Raw genomic sequence first — 14036 nt, 5'->3', positions numbered from 1 at the left:
TGCTCGTGCCAGGGGGAAGGGAAGGGAAAGAAAATAATTGTGGCTTTGGAACCAGAGTCAGAGATTATGGGAAGCAGTGAGAGTCTCCTAGGGTGTGCTTTGGTTCCTGCATCTTCAAAACCACTTTCAGTTTGTATCTATAAAAAACACATTCAATGACAGAAAAAAAAAAAAATAATATAGAATAATATTGCCAGGCTGACCTTGGGAAAGATTTCCCAAACTTTGAGCTTTTCAACTGAGTTTAACAAAGGATAGAAACCAACCTGACTTCTTCTCTCCTGCCAGGCAGAACACAAGAGCCCATGGTGGACAAATATAAAGAGAGATCCCTGGTCCCCCAGCTGCCAGGAAGATGCTCACAGCATTAGTGAGCTTTGCAGTTGGGTTCAGTGAGGTCCAAGAGCCCAGCACACAGCAGCAACACCCAGGAGAACTTTTCTATGAGGAGCCAGCAGCCTCCTGAGGATGCTGGTGGGATTGGAGCTCCAGTTTGAAAGCCTCCAGCTTGAGGTTCATTCCCCAGCCCTCCCGAGTACTAAATCAGCACTTGGAGAAAATTGTGGACTCATTATGTTAGCAGTCATCTTGGATCAATTGAAAGGATCCCCTGTAACTTCTTGCCATTGATTTTAAACAACCCTTGAGCAATTGCTTCCTTTTCTCCTCTCATTTTGCAGGCAGCAAACATCAGACCCAGCTCTGCACCTGCACCCAACCAGCTACAGGGCTCATTCTGCTAAAAAGCTACAGCCAGAGAAAGAGGTCATCTCTTCCTGGGAAAAGAGGCTGGTTTTCAATCCCAGGTTTGTGCTGAACTCCTGGAACACAAGAACAGGTTGTTAAAACCAGGGAGGAATACCAGGATATGGGAAAGACCAGAGCTGTACCATCCCTGCAGCCCCATGGCAATTTGCCTGAGCATGGTGCCCTGGTGAAGGGACCCTGGAGCCAAACCCCCTGTCCTGAGCCTTGGCCTTTGATGTTTTGCAGCAAAACCCCTATGTTTTGTACCCTTAACCCCGCTCTTCCTAACACACATCAGTTTTTTCCCCAAACTGATGCTGAGCCCTCTCAAACACATCACACACACACCCACCCATCTTCTAGCAACCTCTTGCCATTCCCCAGCCCAGCTCTTTCCCATTTCAGGAGCAAAGCAAAACAGCTGGATTGCTGTTTTTTCCCCAAACTGATCAGTGTTTTCCCCAAACTGATGCTGATCCCTCTCAAGCACACCACACACACACCCTCCCCATCTTCTAGCAACCTCTTGCCATTCCCCAGCCCAGCTCTTTCCCATTCCAGCAAAACAACTGGATTGCAGATTCCAGCTGGCTCATTATCCCTAAATATTTTAAAAATATTGTACACCCAGACCTGCAGACCAGCCAAGGGCTCCACAAACACCTTTCCTGCACTGGGCTGCTCTTCCCTGCCATTTCTGCCTGCTGTCAGGTCTCTGTGGTGCCTTTGGCTCTCAGGAGATGGCAGGGAAGTGTCTTACAAAGCAGAATATGACAGACCTGAAAAATGTGGGCATTATTGGATGTACAGACTAGAGATCATTGGTTTAGAACACTGAGGAACTGTGGCTTCCTAAGGAATTTTTCTATTCATTTACCTGCACTGAGTTTTTCACGACTGCCTCATCATTCACTGTTATTTCCCTACGAGCATCATAGATGGAGGTCTTGGCACTCAGCCTTAGATGCATCAAAGTCCAGAAAAACAAGACATTTCAATTATTTTTATGTCCCTTTAAGGTTAACACAGAGCTTCACTAAAGCACAGTCACATCACCACAGTCAGGATGGATGCAGGTCACAGAGGTGCTCACGTAGCTACTCCAAAGTTCAAGATTCCTTTTTGGCTGGGAGAAGCCCAGTCTGTAACCCTCTTTTTCAGGGTCTCCAATGGAAGAAGAAGATCTGGAGATAATTTTTTTTCATCCTCCCTTTCCCTTTCCTTTGCAGGACTCAAGATGGAGGAGATGAAATGAGGACCACAGAGGGAAGGAACTCAGTAGAAAACAGAAAGAAAAAAAAAAATTACACTGGCTCTACCAATTAAAAATTCATGCCTAGGAAGACATGCAAGGAAAACATTAAGATCAGAGTGGCTGATTTTCCAGAAAACAGAACTTGACATGGACAGGTGAGAGGACAGCATCACAAACATCATTGCTGGAGTTAATCTCTGCCAAAACTAAACTCAGAGCAATTGAAAGGTGCCTTTCTCTGGAGAAGAATTCTCTGGAGAAGAATTCCTGCTTCCACTGCACCTCCAAGGATAAAACAACCTCACCTGGCACATAGGAACCCTACAAAAGGCATGATGATTTTTTTTTTTTTCAGCTAAACTATTTACCAAACCTTTGCCATTTAGAAATGTACCAAAACACTGCCTGTGCAACTGATGATCACCCAATATTTAAACCCATCCTTTCAAGAATAAACTCCAAGAAAAGCCAGCATACCACCAGAACTCAAAAGATTCAAGCTATTCATCCAGGCACAGGGGGTTTCCTACCCCAGAGGACTCACTATGAAACCTTCCTCTTTGACACCCACTCAGAGATGGGATTTACCAGGCTACTTCTGAATTTCTGGAACACACAAGTCTCAGACCTCAAGCCCTGACTTCTCGACTGACAGATAATAAAAAGACCCAGCGGGGGGAAAAAAAAAAAATAAAATAGCAAGGAAAGATACAAGTTGGAACAATCAATGGAGAAAATCAGAGATACGTAGACTTTGGAAACTTCGGTTTTTTTGGCTTTCTGAGGGAGACAGAGACTGGTGATTTTGAGAATTCAAACGGACTCCAAAAAAGAGAGAGCATGCAAAACTCCAAAGTCACAAACATGCGGCATCACGCAGTGCCCTGCCCCTCCTGGGCTTCCCACCACCTGCCTGCTGGCTCCTCCTGCAGCATTCACAGCATGCACACCCTGGGCTTTGGGAACTCAAGAAAGTGGATGTTTGCCTGCTGAGAAGCAGTGTCTGGGGCTGGGGAAAAGACTCTTCCAGTGCAGGCGTGGAAGTAGAGATGTTTGTTTATGCATCAAGGACCTGTGTCCCCTTACAGCCATCAGATGGATGCACTAAGGGACAATCAGTGGGGATGCTCTGAAGCCACCTCAAGATCATCAGCTCGGTTTAAAAAGATGAAAACCCTGCTGGTACAACACCCTCTGCTCTATCTACCTCTTGCCCATGGGATCCAGAAACAGAACCATTCACAATGCCAACGCTAAGGGGACCCCTTATCTCCTCCACCTGGTGGGACAGGCTGAGATTAGTCCTTCTCTAGCTGCGTAGTAGAGGTGCTAGATAGGCAAGGTGTGGCTTCCAAAGGCCACGAGACAAGAAGAGGTCAATTTAGAGCGTTCAGAGAGCCAAAGGGTGGGTGATTGAGCAGAAGTAGGAAGCTGGAATTTCTCATGTTACTAACTCGACGTCGCCGGGGAGCGCGGTTCAATTTGCAATTTCCTAGACCTTAAGGATGGAGCACTAGGGAGGAAGGGGTCTTTTAAAAAGGGGAAAAAAAAAAACCTTAATTTTTAAAAAAATTTCCAGAATTTGTTAAAACTTCAGCTCCCAGCCTCCTTCAACACTGAGCAGACACTGGCTTGGAGGAAATTCCCCATCCTCGTCTCTTTGATTCCCGTGTCCTGCGCAATTAGCAGACAAGGAAGCCTCTCATTTCCGAGCGGGCAACGGGGAGCTCTTTCACCATTTGGTTTTTTGGTTTTTTTTTTTTTTTTTTTTTACTCATCTAGTACCTCTATTAAGCAGAGAAGTGATCAGAACGGGTGGTAGCAGGGCAGAGGGAGAATGAGCCGTGCAGCTTTTGATTAGTTCCGTGCGACGCATTTCCCGTGGTACCTAGAGTTTCCTGAGCAGCATCCGCATAGTGACTCTCTGCACGCTTTGCTTTTACTGGAAATGAGGGGAAAGTAAAAATTAGACCTGGAAGCAAATGCCAGACAGGAAACTTTTGATTATTGACTCTAGGCTGAAAAGGCAGGTGGGTTCTGAGGGCCGGGTTCATGACAGGATTGGGTTTTCTCTGTTGGAGCGCTAAAAAAAAAAAAACCAAGCAGAACCAAACCAAACCAAAAATCCAAGGTTTCTGAAATTTGTCTGCCTTCAGTCAATAATGTCATTATTAGAAATTGTGGACTGAATTGGTGGCATCAGTTTAGCTACAACTGAGTCCTGCAGGAAGATTTGGTTTTCATCTGCATTGCAAACCAAAAAATACTCTCGTCTTCCCCTAAACAGACCAAAAAGCATATTTTTTAGTTGTCCAAGCCACAGAGAGGCAAAAATTTAGCTTGCTTTGTCCAACAACATCCAAAAGGTCAAATTTCTTCTAAAAAACAAACCCAACCTCACAGAGAGAGCTAGTTAATCTGAACTATTTGCACTCCTCATACAGCAAATAGCATTATATTAGGCATTTATTTTAAAAATTAGAGTGGTGTAGTCTTGTATGGGAAGCAATTTGAACAATTGTGGGTTTTTAGAATGCTTTTTAGATGGGCATCCCTACATCTGGAGAATTCCTGGCTTTGCTGAGGTACCACCACAGCTCCCGTGAGCTCATTCCCAGGCACTGCCCTGCCAGGACGTGGCCACCAGGACCAGGGTCCTCCATGCCATGGAGCAGCCCTCAGCCTGCAGAAGGGCAATGACCTGGTCCCCATCATCCCACCAGCAGGCATCACGTGCTGAGTTCACAGACAGACCAAAAAAAGGCTGAAGGGCATCAAAAAACCCAAAACCCCAATGTTGTTTTACACTCGGCAACCAGAGGAGCTCCTGAGGACACATAAAAGGAATTTACAGGAATTCCTTCTGCTTCCTGGCATCCCGTGCAAGCTCAGCCAACACTCTCCATCCTGGGGACTCCTCAGGTCCCTGCTATGGGATCCAGGGATGAGGGGGAGCCACCCAGATGGTTCTGGAGCTGGGGTCTGAGCATCCTGATATGGGAGGGGGACATCCAGCATGCAGAGCTGCAGGGAGACACGTGGGGCACTGCCCCCTAAATCTCCTCTGCAGTCCCTAGGGAAAGATGCAGTCCCTTCCGTGCAAATAATCTGCTCCCCTAAAGGCAACTGATTATTTCCAGATTACTCTCAGTCCCAGCATGAGTCTCTGACCCCAGTTGAGCTGCTTAGAAGGTCAAACCCCAACCACGGGGCTCCTGGGGTCGGCACCAGTTTCCACGGGCAATGGCAGCTGGGGATGGCCGGGGGCCCACTGAGGCCACCAAAGGCATCCTCCAGGGCAGATAAAAGCCTCAATCCCCCCTCTCTGAGCAGGGATATCCACGTTGTGTGTATCTCAGACAGACAGGGACACAGACTGAGATAGAGAAGTACACACAGATACACAGACACAGTACAAGGTGGCCCAGTCCAGAGCTCCCTCCACAGCCAAGGTCCTGCTGACTTCTTTAGTGCCAAGGACAAACCACCACTCCCAAATGAGGTTCTTCTCATTGCCTACAGGACTGAACTCATGCTGGACAAAGTAATCTGTGTTTTAACCTCCCAGTTCCCTGGAATTCTTCTTTTTCTCTGCTACGGATGCATCGTGACACTCGTTTGGTTCATTAATTTTCAGGTTTTCGCCCCATTTTGGGAAATACAAGAGGAAGAAGAAAGGTGGTCAGGGATGCCTTCAGATGTTGAGTGAACCATCTGCAAAAAAGCATCTGAAGAGCACATTTCAACCAGGAGCCTCCAGAGTCCTGGCTAACAACAGGTTCATCTTTTTGACACCACAAGCAGAAAAGAAACAGAGGAAATGCCACAGGAAATTTCCAGCCTGATCAAGCAGTCAGCAACCCCTGCTACTGCCCTGATTTATTGGCTTTCTGCAGCAGGAGGGGTGAGAAAAGCCCCATCACAGACCACCCCTCCTTCCCTGGGGTTAGGAGGCAGAGAGGATCCAGATTTGGACCCTTCTTGAGAGCAGGAGGTGCCCAGGGGCATGAGGGGTGCTGAGCAGCCAGCCCAGGTGTCCACGTCTCCTGGCCAAGGCAGAGGATGGGGTGGACACAGCACCCAAAGCAATGGGCAGCAGAGGAGGCTGTGGAAGCAGCTTTTTAAAAAAGGGTGGGGGGAAAAGAAAAATGAAAAAAAGAGAAGGAAAAAAAAAGAGAAGGAAAAAAAAAAAAGAAGGAAAAAAAAAGAGAGGAGAAAAAGAGAAGGAAAAAAAAAGAAGGAAAAAAAGGAAAAAAAAGAGAAGAGAAAAAGAGAAGGAAAAAAAAGAAGGAAAAAAAGGAAAAAAAGAGAAGGAAAAAAGCGAAGGAAAAAAAAGTGAAGGAAAAAAGAGAAGGAAAAAAAAAAAGAAGGAAAAAAGCAAAAGAAAAAAAGAGAAGGAAAAAAGCGAAAGAAAAAAGAGAAGGAAAAAAGAGAAGGAAAAAAAGAGAAGGAAAGAAAGAGAAGGAAAGAAAAAGAAGGAAAGGAAAAGAAGGAAAGAAAAAGAAGGAAAAAAAAGGGAAAAAAAAAGAAGGAAAAGAAAAAAGAAGGAAAAGAAAAAAGAAGGAAAAGAAAAAAGAAGGAAAAGAAAAAAGAAGGAAAAGAAAAAAGAAGGAAAAGAAAAAAGAAGGAAAAGAAAAAAGAAGGAAAAGAAAAAAGAAGGAAAAGAAAAAAGAAGGAAAAAAACCAAAAAAGGAAAAAAGAAAAAAACAGGGAGAAAAGGGATGCAGCACCTAGGGGAAAGCCAGCATCATTTCTGCTGATCACAGCCTAGGCTTTATGTCTTTACGTCACGGGGAGCTGAGCTCTTGTCCCCTCCATGAGGACCAGCCCGTAGCTACCCAGCTCTTGGGCACAGAAAGCTGCAGACAAGCTTGGAGGGGAAAAGCACCACGGAAGCACCAGAGAAAGGACATTCCCAGACTCAGCCCTGCTCTGCCATTTCCCACCAAGTGATTCCAGGTGAGCCTAAACCCCCACCACACTATTGCCATCACCTCCTACCCCTCCCACCCCAGGTTCCTCCTGTCCCTGCAAGGCTTGGCTGGCACAGGTGAAGGTGACAAAGCTGGTTCTGCTCTGGTTGCTGTAAGGACTTTGTGGGGTGGGAGTTCTGGGAAGAGGGAAATGGGAAATCAGCCACTCCCTATGGATAACTCCAACGGGAGGAAGATGCAGCTGGCCCCATGATGAGGAATGGGTTTCCTTGCATGGATGGAAGTGGGAAGTGGCAAATCCTTTGCCAGCTGAAGCAGGGGAAAAAAGTGGTGATGGGGTCTGTTAGAAGAGAGAATTCCTTGCCAGGAGGTTCCCACGTGAAGCAGGCAGTGACAGACTGGGGCTGGATGAGTAACTGGTGGGTGGGCTGGGAACCAGGAGGAGTTTTCTTCTCCAAGGGCAGGATGACACACTGAGCATCACCAGCAGGCAGCTGGAAATCAAAGTGGGTGGAAGATTTGGGAATCTGAAAGTTCCAGAATCTTTTCTTTGGGAAAATAAGTGATTCGGGGGCTGCTTGAACAGAGGGAGAACTGAGGAAAAAATCCTTCCTAAGGTCCAAGATATTTGTCAGATGGGAAAGGGCAGTGGGAGCAGGAAGGATTAAATATTGTCCTGAAGAAATAGAGAAGGAAAAAGCTTTGGTTCTGCAATGGCAGCTGATCTTACCAGCAGGGAAGGGACTCTCATTCCATGGACACAGGAGCTCCAGACCCTTAAGAGCTCCTGGGTTCAGGTTTAGGAATTCACAACAGAGGGCAACAAAACCCATCAGTGTCACAGAATCACATCAGGGGCAGAAAAGCAGAATTTGGAAATTAATAGAAGTGATCTTGAGGAAGGAGTTACATCTAGCAAAAAAAAATCCTCTGAAAAAGGGCAGTAAACAGCTAATTTTGCACTTCTTTGTCACAAGATTAAGCAATAAACAGGAAAAAACCTGCAACCTCTATGAAGAAAAAACATCCATCTCAGTGTTTTAACTTGTGAAAATGAACCCAGCAAGATAAGCCTGAGATTCAAAAAGAAGAAATGAGACCAGTGCCAGTTTGATGCTGGCTGGGGGTGATCCTGAGGCTGATCCTTAAATTTCCTCAGCTATGGAGCTGATGGGATTGAACTGAGATATCAACTCATTGCACAGTCCCCTGTGGATGGAGAAATGGGATTTTACCCTTTGATGCATCCCAAGGGATGATGCTCCTGAAATAAGATTCTGACCTTTCTGAAGCTGTGGTGGCCAAGATTTCAGCCTTGGTCTGCTCCCAGAGCATTCCCAGGGAATGCTCCCTGTTTGAACAGGGATGGATGGAGGCTGCCTCTGCTCTCACTACACAAAGCTGAGAGATCTCACATAGGAAAAAAAAAAAAAAATAAACCTGGAGGAGTGAAACATGATCTTGGTGATTTGTTTCATTTGGCAGGAAAGTAGATGGAGTGCTACAGGGGTTCTGCTTGCTCAAATGAAGACAGAAAAAAAAAGGGGAAAAAAAAGGAAGAATGACATTTTCCTTCCTTTAGTCAGCACTGTATCTACCCAGATATCTTTGGTTGGATTTTATGCCAGGGAAAAATTAGTTTCTGGCCTCTTCTAAGCCTGAAGGCAGGGCAGAAATTTACATCTGCAAAATGCCAGGCTCTAGTTATACTTCTGAAATACATATTCAGTGTTTACAATATTTAGGCTGTAAGCTGTGTTTTGAGGCACGAGGTGGTAGATCTGAAAGCCAAGCAGATGATCTCCACAGATCATCAGTTCTGCATCTTGCCTTCCAAGAAACAACAACAACAACAACAAAAAAAAAAAAATAAATGAGATTCAGTCCCAGAGCTCCTTCTCTGGGAAAACACAGGGGGTGGGGGAAATATTCCAGAACTGAATGGTTTGAAGGGGATGAAAAGCACCCTGAGAGCATCCCAGCCACCAGCCCTGCCCTTTCCCTGGGCTGTGTGAATAGAGAAAAGCTCTCCTGGAGGTGAAATTTATGGCTGGCCTTGGAAGGTGCTCGCCACTGCCTTGCTGAGGGAGGATGGAGCAGGACCCAGGTTTCATCCAGAGCCAAGGAGAACAGGGTGGAAAAAGGGCATCTCCACACCAGATCCCCCCCATGTCCCACGGAGCAGCAGGTCCCCACGGTGAGAGGAGCTCAGGAGAAGCTGGTGGCTCAGTGCCACGGTGCTGGCTTCGTGTTCCTCTGTCACCAACCACAGCACTTGGGTGCTGGAGATCCCAGGAAAGCATCACCTGGTCCCCAGGCACTCCCTCAGCCTGCCTTGAACTGCTTCAGCTACAAGTCCAGCAACCAAAAGTTCAATAAAGCAGCACAAACCAACCCAAAAAAATCTGCCAGCTTTGCCCACTGTTTTCTAACCACCCCCCACACCCCCCCCACCCCCAAGCTTCTCTCTCCTCAGCCCGAGGCAGACTGGAAGGAAGAGATGATTTAAGGTCCAGCATAACAGGTAGGATACATTGGACTGGCACAGCACAGAAAAAGCACATTAATACCTAAAATGCTTCCCTTGATGGTGCCACATGGTGCACACACACACACACACACACACACACACAGAGAATTCCAGAGGGATGGATGGGGATGGGGTGGTGGCAGTGATACAGACCTTGGCGATGGCTCAGGCTGCTGCTCTTTCCTTTAAACAGAAGCAATAGTACATTAGCATGGGGTCAGGTGGCTAAAGATGTTTGCTGCTTCACTGCTAAAACAGAACGAAAAGGACAATACCAAACAATACAACTAAGTGGAAATTGTGGACAGAAGAAAGGGAAAGGAGAACTTAATTCTTGGGAATTTTTTGGGGCCCGGACAGAAGATCACTGGAGACTCAAAACGACCTCAGAGATGACACATAGAACGCAAAGGGCTGAAGAGTTGATCCCAACCCATCCTTGTGCCTTGGCATGACTGGGGGTGGTGGGGTTTGGGGGAGCAGAGGAGGATTTCTGGGGGCTCAGAGGGTGTTCCCCTTCCCTCAGGAATTCACTGCCCTGAGATGAGAAGGATTTGAAGAGCTCCCCTGTTTGCTTTTCCTTCCTGGTCACTGGGACAGAGCTGATGTCACATCTCTTGCTGCATGGCTTCACACCACAGAGCTGGCACATGGGGACACGGGTGGGGAAGGGGACAGACCCTGTCCTGACATCCTGACACCCCACCTGGGGCTTTGGTAGCTACTCTGCCAAAGTAGCTCTAAAAGGCTACATGGAGGGAGTGGGGAGCCAGAATTTTGGGGTGTGTTTTCCTACCAAGACCCCAAACCACTTGGATCACCCTAAAGAAAAAAAAAACACCAAAGAAAAAGACTCCAAGGACAAAGCAACTCAAACACCTGCAGCAGGGTAGGTGTAACACCACAAACCAAATACAGGTCACACTGAAAAAAAAAAAAAGGAAAAGAAAAAAAAAAAAAAGTCACCTTCACCACCCAGACATCTTGGTGGTGTTTCTCTCCAGAAATGAGGAAAACCTGCTCTGCCTTCAGCTACTGATTCTCAGCCTCTTGCCACTGGGAAATTGCTTTTAATCTGCACTGGCTGCCCCCCAAGAGAAGGAGCAGACAGCATCTCTCAGCAGATTGGGGTCTGCTCCCCTAAAACCAGTTTAAGGAACAAACCAGAAGAGCTGGGCAGGAGGAGCTCAGTTCCCTCTGAGCAGGATGCTGCACCAGCCCTGGCCCTGCCTCCACCCAGCCATAACACTGAGACCCCAAGAGACCCCAAATCCCTCTCCCTTAGGCTGGAGAGACTTGGGAAAGAAAAAAAAATGTCCCTCTGCTCCTCAGGCACCAGCTCCAATACTCACATTTTATAGTTTGCAGATCTGGAGTCCAGAGATCTCAACCCTCCAGAGAAACCCACAGCCCAGGGCAGCTCCCATCCCACATCTCCCCAGTTGCCCACCAGTACAGCCAGTATCTCCTCTCCATCCCTCCCAGGGGCTGCACACTCCCCAGTCACCAAACAGAGCAGCTTTATCTGCTGAAAAAACCCAAGAAGAGTCCCTCCAGAGCACACAGTTGAGCTGCAGGACTCCTGACCTCCTGGGAGAGCTGCATCCATCTATCTCAGCCAGGAAAATTTAGCGAAATATTCTGCAAAATGTTTAGCAAAATATTCCTGCTAACACCTTGCCTGCTCTGGGGGGAGGTGAGGGATGGCAGGAGGGTACAGAATGAATTAACACATCCTGGGCCCGGGTCTCCTCTGAGGGTGGTGAAGAGCAGAAAGGTCAGAGAAAAACTGGGAAAACTGCCTTGCTCTGAGCCTTTGGGAACACAGCTGCATTTTTTTTTTTTTTTTTGTAACATTCCTCCAGAGCCAAGTTAGGCTGAAAAAACCCTCAGGTAGAGCATACAAGAGAGGGATGGGGAAGAGGTCACTGAATGACCCATGGGGGAGCAGCTGCTGAAACCTCTCCCATCTTCAAAGCTGTCCGTATGCAAAAGGCAAGAAGGGAAATTAAAAAAAAAAAAGAAAATAATTAAAAAAAAAAAGTCAAAAGAAAAAGGTTGTAACGTGTGTGTGCTTCCCAAGCTCTCCCAACTCTGCTGCTAACCTGAATGTCAGTCCTGATTTGCTCTTCAGGTTCCTCAGGAGCTCCAGTTGGTTCAGAGGAGGGATGAGTCTAGAAGGAGAAAACAAAATCCCATTAATCTCCAGGCAGAGCTGATTCCAGTGCCTCCTGCCTTGGAAACCTCCCCTGCTGCCCCAGCCTTTCCACTAGACCCAGTTTGGTGCCACCAACTGCAACTGGGGGACAGCATGGGGAGGATGGAGAGGGCTTGGGTTACTTCCAGCAGTGTCCTGAGGCCGAGCAGTGAGGGGAGAGAAATAGTGACAGCAAGAGAGAGAGAGAAACTTGTCTGCACCACTGGGTTTTCAACCTTCCCAGAAAAACCAGGAGCTGCCAGGGCAGCTGAGCAGCACCAGGGGGTTTGGGCAGGAGAGAAGTTTCCCCACCTGGAGTGGAGGAGTTGGCAGGGATTCCTCTGGAGGACCCCACTTGGGTTGTGGAATCAGCAGAGAGAAGTTCCCATTTTGGAGAGAAATGGGAAAACTCAAGCCTGCTGCTCCTGGGAATGGAAAGTTGGGGGGAAGAGGGGTTTCTGGAGCAGAGGAAAGAGGGACCTGAGGCTGGGAGCAGCCCAGGAGAAACAGCAGAGGACACTGGGGTCATGTCAGGTTTTGCCCCCCAAGTGAGGCAAAAATTACAACTTATTGCCTTCTGGATCAGGAAGAAACCGTGGGGTTTCCTTTCTCAGGAAGAAAAAGAACTTGGCAATAAGAATCCTAAATAATTCACAAACTCCACTGACCCGAGGTCCTGTTGCCTATCCCACTTTGGGGCTAAAAGCCACTGAATCAGCTCCCCTGTCCATTTGTACTTTCTTCCATCAACCCCAGAGACTGGGACTTGCTCCATAAATATTTAATGTTGATTTCCAGTCAGGTTTCCAACCAAGAGAGATGTCAGCTGGAGGTGTCAGGAGAAGGATGGGAAGAGCAGCATCTCCTCGAGAGCACATTTTGTGGCCTCTGGGTCAAGGCCAGCAGGGCTCATCCCATGGCTTGCAGAAAACTCCTTTCCAGACCATCAAAGTGCCCTTGTCAAGCTGGGGCAGTGCCACATGTCACCATCACCCTGCCCAGAGATGGGGAAATCAACACAGCAGCTGCCCCTGGTGGCTTTGGTGACAAGAAAGTGAAGGATGTGACATTGCAGGGCAGAAGGGGAGGACAAGAGGCTGCTGGAGCCCCAAGGCAGCATCTGCTTGTGGTTCTGCTGGAAAATAAGCCATGGAGGTGTTAAAAAAACCCAAGAAGGACCTTCTCATGCTGTCCCAAAATTGTGTCTTAGGACTGGAAGGAAAGGGGACAAGGGTTTGCAATTGGTCTCAGCTGAGGTGCTGGAAATGTTGCTGGTGCTTACTGGGAAATAAAGGCAGAGATGTCCATGCCTATATTTTTTCAGCCATTAGGAGACCAATAGTTTCACAGTTTTCCTCTTAAAAAAAGAAAACAAACTGGAAAAACCTTCTTTCAACGTGCACAAAACTCATCCTCAGAAACAGTTGTTCAGCAGAGCTGATTTTGGTGTCCACGAGACTGAAGCAATCAGAAAATTTTCCAACCCTAAGTAATAAAAATAAAAAAAAAAATAAAAAAAGAATAAAAATAGGCCTGAAAATTCTGGCTCAGCTCCCCAGCCCAGCTCTGTTTGCTTCCATCCAGAGCTGAGCACATCCTGGCCTGATGTATTAATGTTCCTCTTCACTCAGGATGTCAGGAAGAAGCTGACCTTGGTGCAGTGGGGCAGGGCTGGGCTCTCCCCTTCCCCCAAACCCACTGTAGGGTTTGCAGATTTGTTCCAAGATGGGCAGGGGTGGTGCAAGCACCAAGAGGACTTCACAGCCAACAAAGGGTGCAAGAAACAACAATTTTCTCAAGAAAAACCAGAAGACTAGAGGACAAGAGCCCTGCTTTCTCCAGCCAGGATGACACCTCCAGGGCTCTCAGGGCTGAAGAACTCAGCAGCTCTGAAGGATTCAGGGCTCCAAATGAGCTCCTTCCTTTGCCCATCACCCAAAGTCTCCCCTGTGCAATCTCTTGGGCCACCACAGATGCTGCCATGCAAGGGTAGAGACCAACAAATAAACCCCCAAATTTACCATTTCTGTGGTAGGGTGATGGGTCTGGCAGAGAAAAACTGTTTTACTGAAGCAATTATTAAAAATGGGTGCAAACCCATCCATCTGCTTGACCTGAAATTTTATCTGCATGCTCAGCACTACCAGAGCAGCTTGGGGAACATCACAAGGTTTCCCCAGACCCTCAAGGCTCTGTTTTTTAGCTGAGCTTTGCTATGAAATGCTGGCTGAGGGCTCTCTGTCACCTGCCCCTGGATGTGTGTGTGTGCCCAGGTGCCACAGGTGCCACCAGAGATGTGGAGGAAGGACCTGGGGCATCTCATGTTTTCTCTCTCTCCTCCTGGTCCATGTGTCACTGGTTAGCAAGGGAAGG

General features: G+C 47.4%; 1 protein-coding gene across 1 annotated transcript in view; it reads right to left on the bottom strand.

The window, feature by feature from the left end:
* KCNQ2 (potassium voltage-gated channel subfamily Q member 2) overlaps nt 1-14036 on the bottom strand; it is a 64920-nt gene that overhangs the window by 14023 nt on the left and 36861 nt on the right. The window contains exons 10-11 of the mRNA XM_071759930.1: nt 11572-11640; nt 9620-9649 (exon numbers count right to left, since the gene is read on the bottom strand). Of these exons, the coding sequence (XP_071616031.1) occupies nt 9620-9649; nt 11572-11640 (99 nt within the window). The remainder of the gene's footprint in view (nt 1-9619; nt 9650-11571; nt 11641-14036) is intronic.

This window comes from Heliangelus exortis, chromosome 16, assembly GCF_036169615.1.
Source record: "Heliangelus exortis chromosome 16, bHelExo1.hap1, whole genome shotgun sequence".
In the NCBI taxonomy this organism is placed as follows: Eukaryota; Metazoa; Chordata; class Aves; order Apodiformes; family Trochilidae; genus Heliangelus; species Heliangelus exortis.
The sequence above is the reverse complement of the archived record's forward strand: the minus strand, read 5'-3'. Positions and strand labels throughout refer to the sequence as shown.